The following is a 21,465-nucleotide window of genomic DNA, read 5'->3' on the forward strand; positions in this document are numbered from 1 at the left end:
AATCTTGTCGTTCTCGTTCCTCCTTTGTGCAGAATCGAGACCTAGGTTGCGGTGACATGCGGCTATGGGATAAAAAATCCTTATGTCAAAAAAGGCTCGCTGTCTCCGCGTCAAGAATCCTCGACCAATGACGTCCATTACTACTATTACTACTAATGCTAATACAACAAATAGTAATAATAATAACATGCATAAATTATTATTATTTCACTATTGTTACCGAAACACGTAGGTATATTGCCACTCTTTAGTAAGAACAAGATTTAGGCTTGATCATGAAGGTGGCGTTCTTGAGTGTGGCTCTGTCAGGGTACCACGTGTTCCAGTTAATCCCTTTTGTACTCTTCTGTTTCTCCAGTAACAGGCTGGTGGGGCTCACATGATGACAACTATTGTACCAAAACCCTCCATGGTAGTCTACTGCGCAGTTGCTCGTTCCTGTAAGCATATCGTATCCTGATTTATTAATTCCATCAATATTGAAACTATATATATATATATATATATATATATATATATATGCAAGTAAATCACTGTAGGTGCGCGTGATCCAGGTATATGCTGATAACCACCAGGAAAAAGAAAACACGAAGTTCCCAAGCGCTTTCGTGTAATTCACATCTTCAGGGGTGAGTACGGACTAAGGAGACATACATAACAAGGCAATTATATATACAGTAGAGGAAGGTGAGATCAAGTCCACAATAGTCATGTTATTAGATAGTGACCTCTACTGTATATATATTTGCCTTGTTATGTATGTCTCCTTAGTCCGTACTCACCCCTGAAGATGTGAATTACACGAAAGCGCTTGGGAACTTCGTGTTTTCTTTTTCCTGGTGGTTATCAGCAGGAAAGTTACGTTACTTTATTATAGTTTAGTTTAGTTTAGGTTAGGTTAGGTATAACACTCACCAGATTTATCGTTATCTCTGTCGTAGGTGGTGAAGGGCATGTTGTCATGGTAACTGAAGGCATCCCCGGCGTCACCTGCGTACTGGCCCAGGTGGAGGCTGAACTGCCTGTCCTCGTCATCAACCAGAAACGTTTCATATCTGGCTGAACGACTCTCACCGTCCCAGTCACCCAGATCCACCTTCAGCACCTGCGGCCACCTGTACGTCAGGTCATGGAGCGCAGCGTTACCTGTTAACACACACACACACACACACACACACCAGTGTTACTCCAACACAGACCCTAGAAGGAACTATGACACATATAAATGTGTTATAGTGACGTGTTGGGTGTAGGACCCAGCCACTCAGCAGTGTGTTATAGTGACGTGTTGGGTGTAGGACCCAGCCACTCAGCAGTGTGTTATAGTGACGTGTTGGGTGTAGGACCCAGTCACTCAGCAGCGTGTTGCAGTGAGGAGTTGGGTGTAGGGACTAGCCACTCAGCAGTGTGTTATAGTGACGTGTTCAGCAGTGTGTCGTAGTGACGTTTTTGGGTGTAGGGACCAGCCACGGCAGTCGTACTGTTGTAGGGACCAGCTCCTTAGCATTGTGTTATAGTGACGTGTTGGGTGTAGGGACCAGCCACTCAGCGGTGTGTTATAGTGACGTGTTGGGTGTAGGGCCAGCCACTCAACAGAGTGTTGTAGTGACGTGTTGGCTGTAGGGACTAGCCACTCAACAGTGTGTTATTGTTACGTGTTGCGTGTAGGGACCAGCAACTCAACAGTGTGTTATAGTGACGTGTTGGGTGTAGGGACCAGAGACTCAGCAGTGTGTTGTAATGACGTGTTGGGTGTTGGGACCAGCCACTCAGCAGTGTGTTGTAGTGGCGTGTTGGGTGTTGGGACCAGCCACTCAACAATGTGTTGTAGTGACGTGTTGGGTGTAGGGACCAGCTAATTAGCATTGTGTTATAGTGACGTGTTGGGTGTAGGGACCAGCCACTCAGCGGTGTGTTATCGTGACGTGTTGGGTGTAGGGCCAGCCACTCAACAGAGTGTTGTAGTGACGTGTTGTGTGTATGGACCAGCCACTCAATAGGCAACAGCACTTACCAATCCAGTACTCTGTGTCTGGGTCACCGAAGCCTTCACGGTAGTCTCTCCAGCCTCGGTTGAAGTTGACCTCTTGGTCCAGTGGGCGGCGGGCCAGCACCACGGTCCACCCTCCTTCCTCACCTTCCAGCTCACACCACACCTGCACGCCCTCCTCCTGCCTCCCGCACCTGGGAGCCAAGAACCAACTGTGGCAATGTTCAATTGTTGTAAAACTCTAAAGCAACTCCTACACATAGTGCGACCATTCACTCGTTTTGAGGTGAATCACAGCGGAGACGCAAGGGGTGACTATATTAATCAGGAAGTAGTTACTCAATTATAAGTTTATCAATATTTTTCACTGTTTTGAAGAAAAAAATGAATAAGTTATAATGTCAGCCAAAAACAAATAGTTCATATTTATAGAATAAAGAATATTGGATTATTTGGCCATAATCTAAGCGTTCGTGGGATAATGGTAGAGACTGGGATAGATTAATGGTTATCGAAGCTTTGATCACCAGAGAGATACAACTCCTGGGAGAAAACTGTTGGAATTGACGTCCAAGGTCACCAACCCTAATATATGAGTACGGCACTTTGATTGATATTTAATGAGTAGAAAATACCTTATGGGTTTACTTAGAAGTGTGTAGAGATGAGAGGAGACGAGCAGTGAAGAGTCTGAGGTGAGGTGAGGAGTAGGGTACAGAAGACCTTCATTTGGGGAGGTAAAGTGAGGGGTCTCACCTGTATGGAAAGATCTGATACACGCCGCTGCGGGTGTTGCCGGCCAGCAGCAGGTCGTAACAGTCGCGGGGCCTGCCAGGGACACACACATCATATAGTTAATGTGCTCTGTTCACTTATGAAAATTTCAGAAGTGAGTTACACTTATTGCCTGGGACAAACTCTTACACAGACAAGGAACTCATTATTGTGGCGAGGTGTCAGGTCGCCATTAAGTAGAAGTTTTCACCCAACATTAAGAGGGATTCTTCAGCCCTGAAGCTCACCTGTTGGTGGGAGTGTTGCAACTGTTGTCCCCGGTGATTGGTAGCTGTGGTTGCGAGGGCGTCTGTTGTGGCTGTGAAGCTGTGTTGTCACCTGTAGAGAAGGATGGTTGCCGTGTCGCCAGCTGCCTCACCTCCTGCTGCAGCTGTAGTAGAGGTAACAGGACGGTGTTGATGGCGGCGCTGCACTGCTCGCCGGAGGTAGCAGTGTCTCGCCCACCCACATCCCTCATCTGTTGACTCACCTGCTCTAGTACTCTGCTGTGCCTCACCTGTTTGGTTTCTAGCAGGAGCAGCAGAAGTTGCATGGATATGTCACGGCGGAGAACACCCGCAGCACTCCCTGACACGTCCACACTGGCTTGGTTCTCTTGAATCGGTGTCAACAACGACTTGACATCCTGAACATGGTGGAGAGTATTATTGGTGACCGCCAGGAGCTGCTGTACCACCTCAGGACTAAGATGATTTACCACACTCTCGTTCTCCTCCATGAGGGGCGTTCCGTGTGAAGGACCGAGTCTCAGCACCAGCAGTACCACCACCAACACGCCTCTTAGGACCATCTTGCTCAATAATGTGACGACTCCCGGGCTCTGCCTTCTCTTATATCCTCCACACCTCACAGTCGGCACAAACTGCACCTCAGGAAGATGTTGGCTCTGCTAAGGAGCACAATTCGTTCGTTCAGTGTGTGGTTTCTCCCAAATGTTTAAATATAAATGTGTAGAATATGCTTTACAGTCACTCACTGTCTATGGGCAAACAAATAAACAGTGAGAGACAGAGAGAGAGCCTGAGAGATAAAGAGAAACACACACTATTGGACGCGTTGTTTGCCACGAACAAATAAGAACCAACAGACGAAAAATAAAACACAAGTTATTTTTGGTTTGTTTTTGTAATCGGAAAGTTATGAGCTGAGTTGACGTGTGTTTGTGCACGTGTGTAGTTCAAGAGGCATGGAGAGAGAGAGAGGTCAAGTGTGTAGGTCAAGAGACTTGGAGAGAGAAGTTAAGACCACGGCGTAGTTTTAGGCTGAGAGAGAGAGAAGAGCTTCTAAAAGTTAGTTAATGATACACATGACATTAATAACAGAGGAGATAACAGGTACAATCATACAAATGATCGTACAAGTATGAAATTTTGTATGAACATTCGAGTTACTTATCACATCTTTGCGATTGTACATTCAAACTTCCCAGATGTCGCCTATTTTCCAAGATGGCCGCCAAATTTGCCTAACCAAAGACATTTGTACTGTCACATGTCTGCCCACACTGCTGTCTATGATTGGCTAATTAGGTGATACCCGAGAATGAGCAATGTCAATGAGGATGATTCACGGCTTTATGCTTATATAAATTATCTAGTGTTTTGATTTACGATGTTACTTTATATCAGTGTTATTTAGTTTGGGTTGTTAAAACATTATGTAAGAGCCATATTTTGTTTTATAGGGTATAAGATGTAAGACTTTCGATGTATTGTATTAAGATTAGTTGGCAACTGAGCCATATTTGTGTGTTGGTGGTGATGGTCACGGCAGAGCAGCGTGAGCCATCGACTAAGCTGGTCCGCATGGACAACCAGGAACTCCAGGCCTGGTCTACTCACGCCGACGTGGGGTACAAGATAGCCTCCGAGTTGGGCGTTAAGTAATTGGAGATATTTGGACATGGAAACTTGCTCTGTGGATGTAAATAGTGTGATATATGTCGTTTTTACACTACGAGTTTCCACAAGGCCTTCCTCTCTGCCTGAAGGTCCTGTGACAACTGACAATGACTAACGAGCCACAGGTAACAGATATGACTAACGAGCTACAGGTAACAGATATGACTAACGAGTCACAGATAACACATATGACTAAGGAGCTACAGGTAACAGATATGACTAACGAGTCACAGGTAACTGATATTACCCCAATAAATAAATGAGAAGTAAACATTATATCCATATGAACTTGGGTGGTGGGGGGGGGGGGCAGGAATCGATTAAAAAGAAATTAGTTCCCCCTCCCCCCCCACCACCACCTTTATCGTTTTAATTTGGTTCATATGTTTTATTTATTCTCCTTAACTAAAGTTCTACCACCATAAGACATATACATTACACACTTTGTTTCCATCTAAAGAATCACACACATACTGTACACTAATGGAATATTTCAACAAGCATGGTTAATACTTCGTTATAACAGCTACTACTTATTACATGCACTCATTAAATATTCACATATATGAACTTATGGACAGTAGTGAGAGAGTCGCCAGTGCACCCATATAAGAACATAAGAATGGAGGAAACTGCAGCTGGCCTGTTGGCCCATACTGGGCATTCCCGTTTACACCCAACCCCTATTGCTCATATAAGCATCCAACATATGTTTGAAGCTATTCAGCGTATTCGAGTTAATGATGATGTTTGGTAACTTGTTCCATTCATCCACTACTCTGTTTCCAAACCAGTGTTTACCTATTTCACGCTTAAATCTAAATTTGTCTAATTTAAAACATTTGTTACGAGTTCGCTGCTGGTTGGATAGTTTGAGTACCTTTGTAATGTCCCCTTTGTTTAGCCCTGCCTTCCACTTATACACCTCTATCAGGTCGCCCCTCACTCTACGTCTCTCAGGGGATTGCAAATTAAGATGCTTTAACCTGTCTCTGTACTCAAGGTTTCTAATGCCCGGGATTAGTCTTGTCATTCTCCTCTGAATTCTTTCCAAGGATTCTATATCCATTCTGTAATATGGTGACCAGAACTGAACTGCATAATCCAGGTGTGGTCTCACAAGAGCAAGATACAGTTTTAGGATGACCTCGCTAGTCTTGTAACTAACACTCCTTTGTATGAACCCAAGTACTTTATTAGCCTTGTTAAGAGCAAAAACACATTGCTTACTTGGCTTAAGGTTCCTACTTATCATTACTCCTAAATCTCTCTCGCAGTCGGATTTCTCTATGGCATCGTTGTTCATCTGGTATCTGGTTTCCCTGTTTATATCTCCTATACTGAGTACTTTACATTTGTCCACGTTAAATTTCATCTGCCATTTTTCAGACCATTCGAAAATTTGTTTAGACCTTCCTGTAGTTTTGCGGAGTCCTCGTCAGATTTAATAACACGTCCTATTTCAGTGTCATCAGCAAATTTGCTTATGTTGCTGTCTATGCCGATATCTATGTCGTTTATGTATTTAATAAATAATAATGGTCCAAGTACTGAGCCTTGGGGAACTCTACATGTGACGTTGCTCCAATGGGACTTAGTGCCATTAATGCTCACTCGCTGTTTCCTGTCCTGTAACCACGCCCTAATCCATTTAAGGATATTGCCTTTGATGCCATGTGCTTCCACCTTTCTAATTAGTTTTTCGTGGGGGACTCTGTCGAAGGCTTTGCTAAAGTCGAGATATACCACATCATAATTGTGCCCCTCGTCCACCGATTCGAAAACTGATGAAAAGAATGTTAATAGATTAGTTAGACATGAACGTCCGCTTGTGAAGTCATGCTGGGAAGCATTGATCAATCGGTGCTTCTCCAGGTGATTTCGAATAGAGTTTGAAATGATTGCTTCCAGTAATTTGCCTACTATTGATGTTAGACTGATTGGGCGGTAGTTAGAGGATAGTGATCTATCCCCCTTCTTGAAAATCGGTATTACATTCGCTATCCTCCAGGATTCTGGTACTACACCTGTTTTTAAGGACATGTTAAACAACTTTGCTAAGGGCATACTAAGCTCTTCCTTACATTCCTTTAATACTCTGGCAAATATTTCATCAGGACCAGGTGACTTATTAGGCTTTAGTTTGTCTATTTGCTTACTAACATCGGTACTAGTCACTACTATCTCGCTTAATTTGTTTACTTCACTATCTCTGAATAGAGTCGGTGCCTCGGGTATCATGTTTAAATTTTCGGTGGTGAAAACTGTTGAAAAATATTTATTCAAATTATTGCTCATTTCTCTGTCGTTATCAGTGAGCTCGCCGGTATCTGACCGCATTGGTCCAATCTTTTCTCATGTTTTAGTTTGATACATTTGGTAGAATCCTTTGGGGTTTGTCTTCGCCTCCCTTGCTATCCTTACCTCATTATTCCTCTTGGCTTTCCTAATCTCGGTTTTAACCCTACTTGCCAATACCTTATAATAATCCCGGAGGTAAATTTCTCCACGATTTATCCTTCTACCTAAAGCTTTCCTTTGGCCAATGATGTTCTTTAAATAATTATTTATCCATCTAGGGTCATTGTTGTCTGATTTGAGTTTTTTGTATGGTATGTTCTGCCTTTGTGCATTAAGTAACTTATTATTTAAATTGTCATGGAACTCGGCAATCTCAGATCTCGTTATCAGGTCCGTGTCATCTGTCAGGTTCACGGCCAAGCGCGACACCCCCTCTCCCAGCTGCCTCATTAAACTGTCAAAATTTGCCCTTCTGAAATCTGGTACTTTAGTGGAATTTTCCTTACGTCTGCCCTGAAAATCTAACTGGAATCTAATTTCTTTGTGATCGCTGTTTGCAAGTTCGTTCCCTACATCGACATTGCTAATGAGGTTTTCTCTGTTTGACAGAACTAAATCGAGTATATTATTACCCCGGGTGGGTTCGGTTGTATGTTGACTTAGGAAACAGTCCTGGATCATCTCGAGAAAATCTTCTGATTCTGAGTTACCCATAAGGTCAGTCCAATCTATTTGGCCAAGGTTAAAGTCGCCTACTATACAGACTTTGTTGTGTATGGAAGCCCTGCGCATTTCATTCCAGATAAGTCGCTCATTGACTCTATCAAGATTGGGAGGTCTATATATTACTCCTGTGATTAATTTTTCCCTACCGTCGATTAATTCTATCCAAATTGTTTCTGTATCCGCTCAGTTTTTATTTCCTTATTTATTTCACACTTCAGATTATCCCTAACATAGATTGCTACTCCGCCTCCTTTCCTGGTTTGCCTATCGGTATGGAACAATTTGTAACCCACAATTTGGTAATCGACCGGTAACTCACGTGAGTCTAGGTTGATCCATGTTTCAGTGAATGCTATTATATCGATTTTTTCGGTACATACCAAGGCCCTAATATCATTCATTTTGTTTCTCATACTTCTACTGTTCGCGTAGTATACATTTAAGTTAGTCGTGTACTGAGTCCTCCCTTTACCGCGTTTAATTTTAAACTCCCTCTCTAATTTAGTTTTGTCATCATTCCTAACACTATTTCCCTGTAATCTTTCACTTTGTTTACCCGCTCCCACTGCAGTCTCCTCCACCCCCGTGCTCATATGTTCTCCTAGCAGTTTAAAGACTTCGATATCTTTTGAACTGCCCCCTCTAGAGACCCAGCCAGGGTTGCTACTCCATCCCTAGACAGGTGCACCCCATCCCTAGCATAAAGGTCCCTTCTGCCGTAGAATTTGTCCCAGTTGTCAATGAATGGGACTGATATTGACTTGCAATATCTGTCAAGACGGTCGTTGACACCAACTGCCCTTGACAACCATTCACTGCCAACTCTCCTTCTAGGCAGGACACTGCATATGATAGGGATACCTCCCTTAGTCCTAATACGATCTATAGCTGCCATGAACTTATCAAGAAGCTCCTCACTCCTACACCGGCCAATATCATTGCCTCCTGCACTGAGGCAGATAATGGGTTTGTTCCTATTACCAGTAAAGATATTGTCCATCCTGTCAATTATATCCCCCACCCCAGCTCCTGGCAAACACACCCTCATCCTATTTTTGTTTTTACCACAAAAAGCCCTGTCCAAGTACCTTACCTGTGAGTCACCAACAATTAAAGTTTTTATACCTTCCTTGTCAGCCCTATCCCTGACTGTACTAATGTCCAATTCGTCTATCAAGGGACTGAACGAGTTGGTACACTTAGCTGCTGATGTCGTTGTTGACGTATCCTTGGTGTGTTTCTTCATCACCAGTTTGGTCTTCCCTCTCCTTACAACCTTCCACTCGCTTGAATTTTCGTCAGACACTGGCTTTCCCTGTCCCGCCTCCCCCTTCATCCTCGCCATGTCTTCTTTTAATTTCAGGTTCTCCAACGTGGCCCTCTCTATTTCTTCCTTGGCCCTCTCCAATTCTTCCATGGTCCATTCCAGCTTGGCCAAGAAACTCACAGACCCCAGACCACACATAGCACTGGCCATATCTGATAATTATCCTTCGGGAGCTAACCCTGCCGTGACCTTTCCCCTAGTGAGGTCAGAACGTATACTCTGGTGACTTTTTCTGGAGGCGAATTATGAAATGAAATATCAGTTATTAAATTGAAAATAATTATAGATCGTTTCCCAGTCTGAAAATGTTGCATACGTCCTAATTAAGCTGTTAATCGTCTGGTAAATAAGTCACTCTTGAAAAGTGTGAACTCGTGAGCAAGCGTGGCTTGGGGAGTTGTGAGAGAGGTCAAGCTAGCAGGACCATCTCTGTGCTGTACCCAGGAGAGACTGATTGCGTGAACTGGTTCCTTTGTTTATTTAACATCAGTATTAACAACTAAGTTTTATTCAATCTCAGACAAAGCTTGATAGGGCAGTAGGAACAAACTGTGATGTGAGACAATAGCTAACAGCCCGGGTTTTTTCAGGGTTCTGTAGAGCCCACGCGGTGTGAAAACGTCTACAGTATGATAATGTCCACTGGCGGTATGAAACGAGTGGTGAAGCGAGCTGTATGAACGTCCACTGACCTGAGTTTGAGCCACGCTGTTGAGTATGGTGAGAGTTGGAGTGTAACCAGCTGTCTGGGTACCCAACTAACGACGTGACGATCGTTTGGGGTCATCAGCTCTCCTCTACCTCGGCTCACAATATCACATATCTTCAAGCAGTTTTGTGAAAACCTTTTACTAACGGGAAGCTAAAGCTTCTCTCAACTGTACAAGGTCGTAGTTGCTCAGTCCCTTCTGTTCATGGGTATACTGGGTGTAAAGTGAAGCCAGCTGAGTGAATGAATGATCACACACTGAGACCAGGAGTCTAGTGGAACTTAGAGGTACATTTTCCATGGTTGAGAAAGGCTGGTTTGGGCCTTAAACTACGGGTGCCTGTTGGTTGTGCCTTAAAAACTACGGATGCAGGTGGAATCTATGTGTTAGGTTAGGAAGCATGGTTCACGGGTATTGGTGGACTCAGTAACTTCTTAATAATAGTGATAATATTTTTGTGTGTAATTGATACTATTTTTTCAGTTACTGATGTTGTCTTGCTGTGTGGTGTTGTTCCCAGCATGAGAGTCTTCAACGGTTGAGGTGGTTTTTCCAAATTTGGCAGTCGTATTTTCCCATGAGAGCAGCACAGTCCAGCAGATTCTCCTTTATATTTCTTTGCACCGCAGTGTTCACATTTCTTATCCATGTTGCCAATGACAACAGAGGGATATTTTTCATATTCTATCTCATTGCCATAGTTAAATGCTACTCTTGCAAGTGGACGCCACTGTGTATTCTTTCTTAGAATTCTGGATCCTGCAGCTCTCTGTCTATTAGCATTCAAACGAATTTCATGTGCTTGATCATTTTCTAGAGAACGCCTTTCTGCTGTTTGCTATCTGTCAGTATTAAGACGGGATTCCCTTTCCTGATCTGTTTCCTGCGACCGACTGTCCACTGTTCGCTTTCTGTTAGCATTAAGACGGGATTCCCTTTCCTGATCTGTTTCCTGTAACCGACTGTCCGCTGTTCGTTCCGGGCGGCTCATCCGCTAGCCCACGGTAGGACGCCACCCTTCGGGAGGCTCCACATTGTCTCACTGTCCAGAAACCAAAACTTCTTCTTCCATCAAAAGCTCATTAACGGTGTATGTAAGTTCCATCAAGTTTTTCGCTACAACGGTACAGCAAAGTATATTTTTTTAGCATTAAACTGTTATTATTTTGTTGTCTAATCATCACTACATATAACACCATTCAACATCACTACATATAACATCATCCATCATCACTACATATAACACCATCCATCATCACTACATATGACACCATCCATCATCACTACATATAACACCATCCATCATCACTACATATAACACCATCCATCATCACTACATATAGCATCATCCATCATCACTTCATATAACATCATCCATCATCACTACATATAACACCATCCATCATCACTACATATAACACCATTCATCATCACTACATATAACACCACCCATCATCACTACATATTACAACATCCATCATCACTACATATAACACCATCCATCATCACTACATATAACACCATCCATCATCACTACATATAACACCATTCATCATCACTACATATAACATCATCCATCATCACTACATATAACACCATCCATCATCACTACATATAACACCATCCATCATCATTACATATAACACCACCCATCATCACTACATATTACAACATCCATCATCACTACATATAACAACATCCATCATCACTACATATAACATCATCCACCATCACTACATATAACATCATCCAATATCACTACATATAATCATCATCATCCATCCATCATCTACATATCAACTACATATAACAATCCATCATCATATAACACCACCCATCATCACTACATATTACAACATCCATCATCACTACATATAACACCATCCATCATCACTACATATAACACTATCCATCATCACTACATATAACACCATCCATCATCACTACATATAACACATCCATCATCACTACATATAACACCATCCATCATCACTACATATAACATCATCAATCACTACATATAACACCATCCATCATACTACATATAACACCATCCATCATCACTACATATAACACCATCCATCATCACTACATATAACACCATCCATCATCACTACACCATCATCATCACTACATATAACACCATCCATCATCACTACATATAACACCATCATCACTACATATAACACCATTCATCATCACTACATATAACACCATCCATCATCACTACATATAACACCATCCATCATCACTACATATAACACCATCCATCATCACTACATATAACACCATCCATCATCACTACATATAACACCAATCATCATCACTACAGATCGGTAAAGTAGTTTCCGAAATTCTCGTGCGAACACACAAACACACAGACATACTTCTTTGTTTTATATATATAAATATCTTGAAATAAAGTTAGGAATAATGTGAGACTAAGATGTATCACAGCTTAAGCAACTAAAGCTTTGTGCGTGTCTTAAGGCGATAAACCTATGTTGATGTGTGTGTGAGAGGAGGTTAACACACACACACACACACACACTGCCGTATCTGATTTAATTACTGCATTATATATTAAGAATCGAGTAATCGGTAATACGTAATAAATATAACGTACTGTATAAGGTATTAGGTGTTAGGCCTAAAGGAAGAGGTTTTATGTTTCACAGTATTAGTCTTATATCGGTCTGTCATGTATCAAACACGGGCCTCGTTGTGCAGCGCTGGGTTAGGTTAGGTTAGGTAATTTGGTTTAGTTAATTTAGGCTCGCATCAGGGTGGTTAATCTTCAGGTGACATAAGCTCGAGGGACACTACCCATTAAACCTTTAAATGAGGATTTTCCTAATAGGGATCATCATCTTTTGTGTGTATTGTTATTACTGGGTTTAAATTGGTTCACATCTGGTAACATTTGTTTTGTGTCATATAAGACGGCGTTTACTGTCTTAACATAACCAAACTTACACTAAATTAGGTTAGGTTAATAATAATGCTATTAACATTTTTTTTTTATTATAATTACCATTATACATTATATATTAACATTATCATTATATATTATTCTTGGTACTCTATATAAATCACTTGTTTGGGTTTTCGAAAAAGATATGTTTTGAAATTGTCCTCCTGTGTTTATATAGTATTGTATAATATTTTATATATAACTACATGTATTATTCACAATGAAGATTTTTATTCTTTCTCACTGGCATTTAGCTTTGTCTAGTTAATTCAAACTATAGAATTCTTTGAGTTACGAAGCCAGATGAATTATAATGTACTTGAGAAATAATAATAATAATAATAATAATTATAATAATAACAATAATAATAATAATAGAATGTAATAATAACAAAAATAAAATGCAGAGATCATCACCCGTTCGCTATTATTCGTGAAACATTTATTTTTGTCGCATCATTATTAAGAACAAGATTTAGGCTTGATCATGAAGGTGGCGTTCTTGAGTGTGGTTCTGTCAGGGTACCACGTGTTCCAGTTAATCCCTCTTGTACTCTTCTGTTTCTCCAGTAACAGGCTGGTGGGGCTCACAGCATGACAATTGTTGTACCAAAATCCTCCACGGTAGTCTACTGCGCAGTTGCTCGTTCCTGTAAGCATATCGTATCCGGCTTTACTGACCATCGTATTACTAGACGTCACATTAATTTAATTGTATTCTATTTTTTTTTTGTGGAGGGACTAATGATAGACGATTTTATTCAGCACCGAGAGTCCCTTAGTACATAAGGGGTAACAATTAGTTGAATCACTCGGCCAATTCCACACCTCCTTAACAAATGTCATCTCTCTACCTTTAAAGCTGTACACACACACACACACACACACACACACACACACAGAATGTGGTTTATATAAAATATTCTTTACCAAAATATGGTAAAAGTACAAGTAGAGACTGTATTAAGTACAGTATATCACATTGTTGGAAGACTCTCTTTATCTTGAAAAGAAGAAGAAAAGATAAAGGAATTTACTCTGGACACTAGGGTAAGAAGCCACATTAACACCGGTCACTTTAAATACTTGTAAAAAAAATTTACACCAAATAATTTAAGCATTTTTTAAGTTGTCTAGGTTATATTTGGTTAGGCAGAACCGTTTACACCCAACCCTTATCAGTCATATATTCATCCATCCTATATTTAAAGCTATCCAGCGTATTCGAGTAAATGATGATGTTTGGTAACTTGTTACCCTTATCCACTGTTTACCTATCTCGCGTCTAAATCTAAATTTATCTAATCTGAAACCATTGCTACGAGTTCGCACCTTGTTGGATAGTTTGAGTACCTTTGTTATATCACCTTTGTTTAACCCTGACTTCCATTTATACACCTCGATCATATTTTCTAATGCCCGGGATTAGTCTTGTTATTCTCCTCTGAATTCTTCTCTTGGGATTCTATATCCATTCTGTTGTACGGTGATGAGAACTGAATCGCATAATCCAAGGGAAGTTTCACAAGGGCAAGATATAGTTTCAGGATAACCTCGCTAATCTTTTAACTAACACTCCTTTGTATGAACCCAAGTATTTTGTTCGCTTTGTTTCGAGCAAATACACATTGTTGTCTTGGTTTAAGATTCCTACTTATCATTACGTCTAAGTCTTCTCACAGTTGGATTTGTCTATATAACGTTGTTCATCTGATATCTGGTTTCTGTGTTTACCTCTCCTAGAGTAATTTCTTTACATTTGTCTACATTGAATTTCGCCTGCCATTTTTCAGACCTTGCGATTTTTTGTTTTAGGTCTGGTAGTTTTGCGGAGTCCTCGTCAGATTTAATTACACGCCTTATTTTAGTGTCGTCAGTAAATTTGCTTATATTGCTGTCTAAACCTATATCTATTTCGTTTCTGTACTGTATATAATAAATAGCAATGATCCATTTACGGAGCCTTGGTGGATTCCATTAGTGGCGTTACCCCAATCGGATTTAGTGCCGTTAATGCTTTCTCGCCATTTTCCTGTCGTGTAACCACGCCCTAATCCATTTTAGAATATCTCCTCCAATTCCATGAGCCTCCACTTTTCGTATAAGTCTTTTGTGGGGGACTATGTAAATAGACTTGTCAGACATGAACGCCAACTTGTGAAGCCATGTTGGGAATCATTAATCAACTTGTGCTTCTCTAAGTGATTTAGAATAGAGTTCGAAATTTTTTGATACTACCAATTTGCCTACAATTGATGTTAAACTAGTCAGGCAGACTGATGGTTTTTAATGAGGTTGTTGGACCAGCACTGAGAAAGGCATGTGACCCTGATGATGACAATGATGCCGTTCAGCTTGCATGGGCTGCCAGCTCTGTTAGTCGAGACATGTTCAAGATGAAGACCTTATTCACTGGTACCTTCGACAGCCAATGCCAAGAATCATCAGTTCCAAACTTCCTGATGGCTTTGGTTTCTATGATCTTATATGGTGCTAACATCAAAACCCAATCAAGTTACTCAGGGAACAATGACACTGGCGCAGTTACTGATGTTCAACTGTCTTGTACACTGTCGAGAAGGTAACTCCAGCACACACAGACACGGACAGAAAAGGGAAACACCTCTTCCTGTCTATTTAGGTTTACTGATTCATACTAAAACTCGCAACAGAGAATTAGTAGAAATGCCCTGTTTAAGCTGGAATTATGCTTCTCTTATAATAGAATGCTAAGCATATCCACACATTTGGGAAATGACATCTGCCGATATTTTGAGATAGAGAAAGCTGTGTACCCTCCTAAGCTTAAATGAGGACTCTTCACTACTGCAGTCATAGACAATATTGGCCATAACCCAAGTTTAACTTCTGTATTGGCTGCTCTACAGTGTACTGCTCTTTGCCTGTGTGGAGGCCTATGTGACCGTGAATGGGTCAATCTTGTACAGTATTACAAAATTATTAATATTGATTATTGGAGGTTTTCACTTATTCAACATCCAATTTAATTTATTCTGTATTTTCTATAACATAAGTTGACACATTGCAGCCGAGCTGTCCCAATATTTGAGTGTTAGCTGATTTATGCTGAATTGTTAGTCATCTTATTTTTTGCTGTATGCATAGTTAATCTAATAACACAACAATAATGATTTTTCTTAAAATTATTACGCTTTTTCCCGTATGAGTGAGGTGGGAATAGGTTCCAGATTCTGAACCAGGGCTTAGCGCAAGTCATTTAATGGGCCGGTCTGTCTCACCCGATGATTATAATTTGTGATAAGGCATTCCAGTCGCCTCTGAGGATTCGAACCGATGAGAGATGTTTGTTTCAGTTTAATGTTGAATTCTGTTGATTAAATTGAATGTTTTTACAAATTTGTGGTGAATGCTGTTCCAAGTTTATGGTGAATGGTGTTAAAAACAAATGTTAATGCTATTTTTTTGTATTTGAAAATATTTGCAATTTTTAAAGCACAACAATTTAATTTTATATGATGAAAAACTGACTCGTCACCTCATACAAGATGTTTATTATCTTCCAAAATAAATAGGATGTATTGATACTGGTTACCTGTATTCTGAATCCAAACTGTTAATGAATCTATGTTTATATGTAGGGAAATGAATTTAATAATAATCGCTAATAAAAATGGCTGCCACAGCATTCATAGGGCAGATCTGAGATGGCCTTACCCTGTACAGCCCAAAATATTTACCCTGCCCTCCTATAAGTAGTGCTAAATTTCATGCTTTTATCATTAAACCCACAATTCCTTGATATATTCCCCCAATCTGCCTAACTAAAGTGATGGACGGTAGTTAGAGGATAGTGATCTAATCTATCGGTATCATGGAGGATAGCGAATATGATACTACACCCGCTTTTAATGACATGTGAAACAAATTTGCTAAGGTTAGGGTAATTTGGTTAAGATTCGGTTCGCTAGGCATCTGTTAGGTTAGGTAGCTGTGGTTAAGTTGCTTAGGCTATATTAGAAAGGTTGTGTTAAAATAATTTAGGTTACCTTAGTTACGGTAAAAACTCACCGTGATTATCGTTATCTCTGTCGGAGGTGGTGAATGGCATGTTGTTATGGTGACTAAAGCCATCCCCGGCGTCACCTGAGTACTGGCCCAGGTGGAGGCGGAACTGACTGTCCTCGTCATCAACCAGAAACGTTTGGTATCTGGCTGAACGACTCTCACCGTCCCAGTCACCCAGATCCACCTTCAGCACCTGCGGCCACCTGTACGTCAGGTCATGGAGCGCAGCGTTACCTGTCAACACACACACACACACACACCAGTGTTACTCCTACCCACAACCTAGAAGTAACTTTCACAGATGTACAGTATAAGGAAAATGTTTGATTTCGTAGTAAAACATATTATACATAGACTTTTTGCTCAGTTTTCAAATGGAACCAGAATTTTTAGATGTCAACCCTGACACCAGCCACTCAGCATTGTTTAAAATAATGACGTGTTGGGTGTAGGGACCAGCCACTCAACGGGCAACACCACTTACCAATCCAGTACTCTGTGTCTGGGTCACCGAAGCCTTCACGGTAGTCTCTCCAGCCTCGGTTGAAGTTGACCTGTTGGTCCAGTGGGCGGCGGGCCAGTACCACGGTCGACCCTCCTTCTTCACCTTCCAGCTCACACCACACCTGTACGCCCTCCTCCTGCCTCCTGCACCTGGGGGACAGGAACTCACTGTAACGCATTGTTGTATAACCTTTATGTGAATTCCTGCACATTACACAAAAATCTTAACATTAAAAAAATGAGAACAACACAAAATTTATGCATTAAGAAAATGAATATTTGTTATTATAATATAATTCGGGGAAAGGAGACAATGATAAAAATTACACGACAAAATTGAAGGTAATAAAGCCTTGGGAAGGTAGAGAGTGAGGCAGTATAATGAATATAGAAACACAACACCTGGGAGGATTGGTAAAGAGAGCCAGAAACTTCAGATGTGGCCGTCTGTGGTCGAGAAACCTAAGACATGAATAAGACTGAGTAGAAAATATCTAATGGGTTAATCAACAGTCTGTAGAGATGGGAGAAGAGGAGGAATGACATGTCTGGGAGGCGGTGAGGTGAGGTGGTGAGGTGAGGAGGAGTAGGGTACAAAACACCTTCATTTGGGGAGGTAAAGTGAGGGGTCTCACCTGTATGGAAAGATCTGATACACCCCGCTGCGGGTGTTGCCGGCCAGCAGCAGGTCGTGACAGTCGCGGGGCCTGCCAGGGACACATACAACACTAATTATTTAGTTATTATGTTAAATATTAGATATTTTTTAAACTTCTTCCATAATATTAAATATGAAACTGTTGCTTTCTGTTATTCTATCAATAAGGCTGACAAAGGAACTCATTACTGTGGCGAGGTGTCAGGTAGCCATTAATTAGAAGTGTTCACCCAACATTAGAGGGATTCTTCAGCCCCAAAACTCGCCTATTGGTGGGGGTGTTGCAGCTGTTGTCCCCGGTAACTGGTAGCTGTGGCTGTGAGGGAGACTGTAGTGGCTGTGAAGCTGTGTTGTCACCTGTAGAGAAGGATGGGTGCCGTGTCGCCAGCTGCCTCACCTCCTGCTGCAGCTGTAGTAGAGGTAACAGGACGGTGTTGATGGCGGCGCTGCACTGCTCGCCGGAGGTAGCAGTGTCTCGCCCACCCACACCCATCACCTGCTGACTCACCTGCTCCAGTACTCTGCTGTGCTTCACCTGCTCAGTCTCCAGCTTATTTAGCAGGAGCAGCAGAAGTTCCATGGAGATGTCACGGCGGAGAACACCCCCAGCACTCCCTGACACTTCCACGCTGGCTTGGTTCTCTTGAATCGGTGTCAACAACGACTTGACATCCTGAACATGGTGGAGAGTATTATTGGTGACCGCCAGGAGCTGCTGTATCACCTCAGGACTAAGATGATGTGCCACACTCTCGTTCTCCTCCACGAGGGGCGTTCCGTGTGAAGGACCGAGTCTCAGCACCAGCAGCACCGTCACCACCAACACGCCTCTTAGGACCATCTTGCTCAATAATGTGACGACTCCCAGCCTCTGCCTTCACTTATATCCTCCACACCTCACAGTCGCCACAAACTGCACTACAGGAACATGTCTGCTCTGCGAAGGTGTTCAATTCGTTCGTTCATTGTGGGATTTCTCTCAAATACTGAAATATAAATGTGTAAGAAGCTCTTTACACTCACTCACTGTGTATAGGTAAACAAATAAACATTGAAAGAGAGAGAGAGAGCGCGAGAGACAAAGAGAAAGAACACCCTACTGGACACATTGTTTGCTTCGAATAAATTCGAACCAACTGACAAAAAATAAAATGAGTTATTTTTAGTTTATTCTCGCGATCTGGATGTTATGAGGTGAGTTGATGTTTATTTGTGCACGTGTGTAGTTCAAGAGGCTTGTGGGGGAAGAGAGGTTAAGTGCGTAGGTCAAGAAGATTGACGAGAGAGAAGTTGAGGCCACGGCGTAGTTTGAAGCTGAGAGAGAGATTCTATAAAAACACAAACCCTTAAAGTACGAAAAGCTTAGCCTCAGCAACAGTTCAACTTATACGGAATATTCATTATGACTGTAAGAAAAGGTCTGTTAAATGACGGTTAATGGTACACATGACACACACACACACACACACACACACACACACACACACACACACACACACACACACTGTCATTTGTTATTTAATTACTTCTTTTTATATCAGGTATCAAGATGGGTCCCACTGGTCGGGAAGGTGGTGGACCCCAGGGCCAACCTGATCATAATCAAACTATTGAGGCCTCAACTGACGTCATCTCGTTTGCTGGAGAATCTCCTTTTTTCACACTTAATTTTTTTAACATTCGCGGCCCGAGATCCATTTTTTTTCTGTGGAACACCAACTATTAACCTCTTCCTTCGACCTCTTACTACTATCTGAACTTCAACTGACCAAAGCAGCTTCACCCAAACCTTTTCAAGTCTCCAACTACAACCTTTATACCTCCTTCCGTTCTCAGGGAGGTGTATGCGCCTACTGCAACACACGTACACCTACAGCTTGACTCACGGATCTTGAATCTTCTCTTTATGATGTCGCCTGGCTCAAAATATCTCTACCAACTATGAAGATTTTTTTTATTTCCTTTACTGTTCTCCCAACTCTACCAACTATTTGGAACTTTCTGACTATCTCACTTCTTGCCAGGAGTCGTTGCTATCCACACACCCCAACACCGAGATACTCTGCGTAGGGAATTTCAATGCACATCACAGAGTGGCTTGTCTCTGCAAGGGATGACACAGGGATGGTTGGGGCACTCTCTTTTTCCTTACTTAATGATTTGTAACAAATAGTTAAATACCCCGGATGGTAATGAATAAAGCCTTCCATAGCGCTAATACTCTTACTATACATCAGCTTGAAGAACAATTGAATGTCAATATGGGTGTCAATACGATGAGGGAAATTGAAAGGGTACTAAAACAGTTGAAGAACTGGAAGACACCAGGTCTAGATGGAATAACTGGAGAAATATTGAAAGCCGACGCGAATGGTGCATCTCAAGTAATATTAAAGCTATTTCAAGAATTATGGAGCACTGAGCCTGTCCCGGATGAATGGAAACAAGGAATCATTATAAAACTGCCCAAAAAAGGTGATTTACGAGAGTGTGGAAACTGGAGAGGGATAACATTACCGGGAATAGTATCGAAGGTCTTCTGTCTGGTCATACTGAACAGGATTGAAGAATCCTTAGACCAAAGGCTAAGAGATGAACAGGCAGGGTTCAGAAAATCGAGAAGCTGCAGTGATCATATATTCGCACTACGTCACATGATACAGCAGAGTGTGGAATTCAGAAAACCGTTGATAATGGCATTTGTCGATATTGAGAAAGCCTTCGATAGCGTACATAGACCAACTATGTGGAAAATCTTACAGAACTATGGAATGCCAGAAAAATACGTTCGTTTGATCGAAGAAATTCATAAGGGCAGCAGATGTCGTGTGAACGTTGATGGCCAACATTCCCCAGAATTCAATGTCGAGAGCGGGGTGTTGCAAGGTAATGTTTTGTCTCCATTGCTGTTCGCTGTACTTATTGATTCCGTAGTGAAAGAGACAGTGGGTGATAAAAGAAAAGGGATCGAGTGGGTCGAGGAAGAGGAGCTGGATGAACGATTAATGTAAGAAAACAGAGGTTATGAAAACAGACCAAGAAATTGAAGAGAACATTCGGGTGGAGGACCAAATTATGGAAGAGTTCTTGTGTTCAAGTATCTGAGGACACTCGTCAGAAACGATGGATCACTTGAAGATGAGTTTCAGGACAGAATAAGAAGAAGTCATCAAGTTTTGGATATACTGGGCAAAGTGTGGAAGTCACTGAGACTAACAGTTGTTACGGTCGTCTCCCCTTTCCCTCAATATTTGTTTCAGTTACCCATTGTATTTAGTTTCTGTTGTTTCCCGTTTTTCTTTAGAATCGAATTTCCAAGCTTATGGTAAAGACTTTAAAAAATGTCTTGATTATTTTATATAAGTATGTATACTAGTATTTGTTTCATTATGTAAACTTTGTAGAATGCATTCTTATTTTTTATACTGTTATGAAAGACTGTAAGAAGCAGGTGTGAAGTATAAAAGAATTAGAAATTATATGTTGATGAAACAAGAAAGTATTGGAACATTGTTTTGGCCTTGGAGGGTCT

The 21,465-nt window shown here is 41.4% G+C and overlaps 2 protein-coding genes across 2 annotated transcripts in view; both read right to left on the reverse strand.

The window, feature by feature from the left end:
* Positions 1–200: 200 nt before the first annotated feature.
* On the reverse strand, positions 201–18,797 carry LOC121869841 (techylectin-5A-like). Its single transcript, XM_042371410.1, has 6 exons — positions 18,200–18,797; positions 17,911–17,982; positions 17,256–17,425; positions 16,775–17,005; positions 13,200–13,374; positions 201–263 (listed from the first exon to the last, which is right to left on the reverse strand). The coding sequence occupies exons 1-6, from the start codon at positions 18,772–18,774 to the stop codon at positions 248–250; spliced, it is 1,239 nt and encodes a 412-aa protein (XP_042227344.1). The 5' UTR covers positions 18,775–18,797; the 3' UTR covers positions 201–247.
* The window catches only part of LOC121869839 (techylectin-5B-like), a 29,938-nt gene continuing 8,720 nt past the window's right edge, over positions 248–21,465 (reverse strand). The window contains exons 3-5 of the mRNA XM_042371409.1: positions 2,015–2,184; positions 916–1,146; positions 248–438 (exon numbers count right to left, since the gene is read on the reverse strand). Of these exons, the coding sequence (XP_042227343.1) occupies positions 248–438; positions 916–1,146; positions 2,015–2,184 (592 nt within the window). The remainder of the gene's footprint in view (positions 439–915; positions 1,147–2,014; positions 2,185–21,465) is intronic.

The sequence above is a fragment of the Homarus americanus genome, unplaced genomic scaffold, assembly GCF_018991925.1.
Source record: "Homarus americanus isolate GMGI-L3 unplaced genomic scaffold, GMGI_Hamer_2.0 scaffold22582, whole genome shotgun sequence".
Lineage (NCBI taxonomy): Eukaryota > Metazoa > Arthropoda > Malacostraca > Decapoda > Nephropidae > Homarus > Homarus americanus.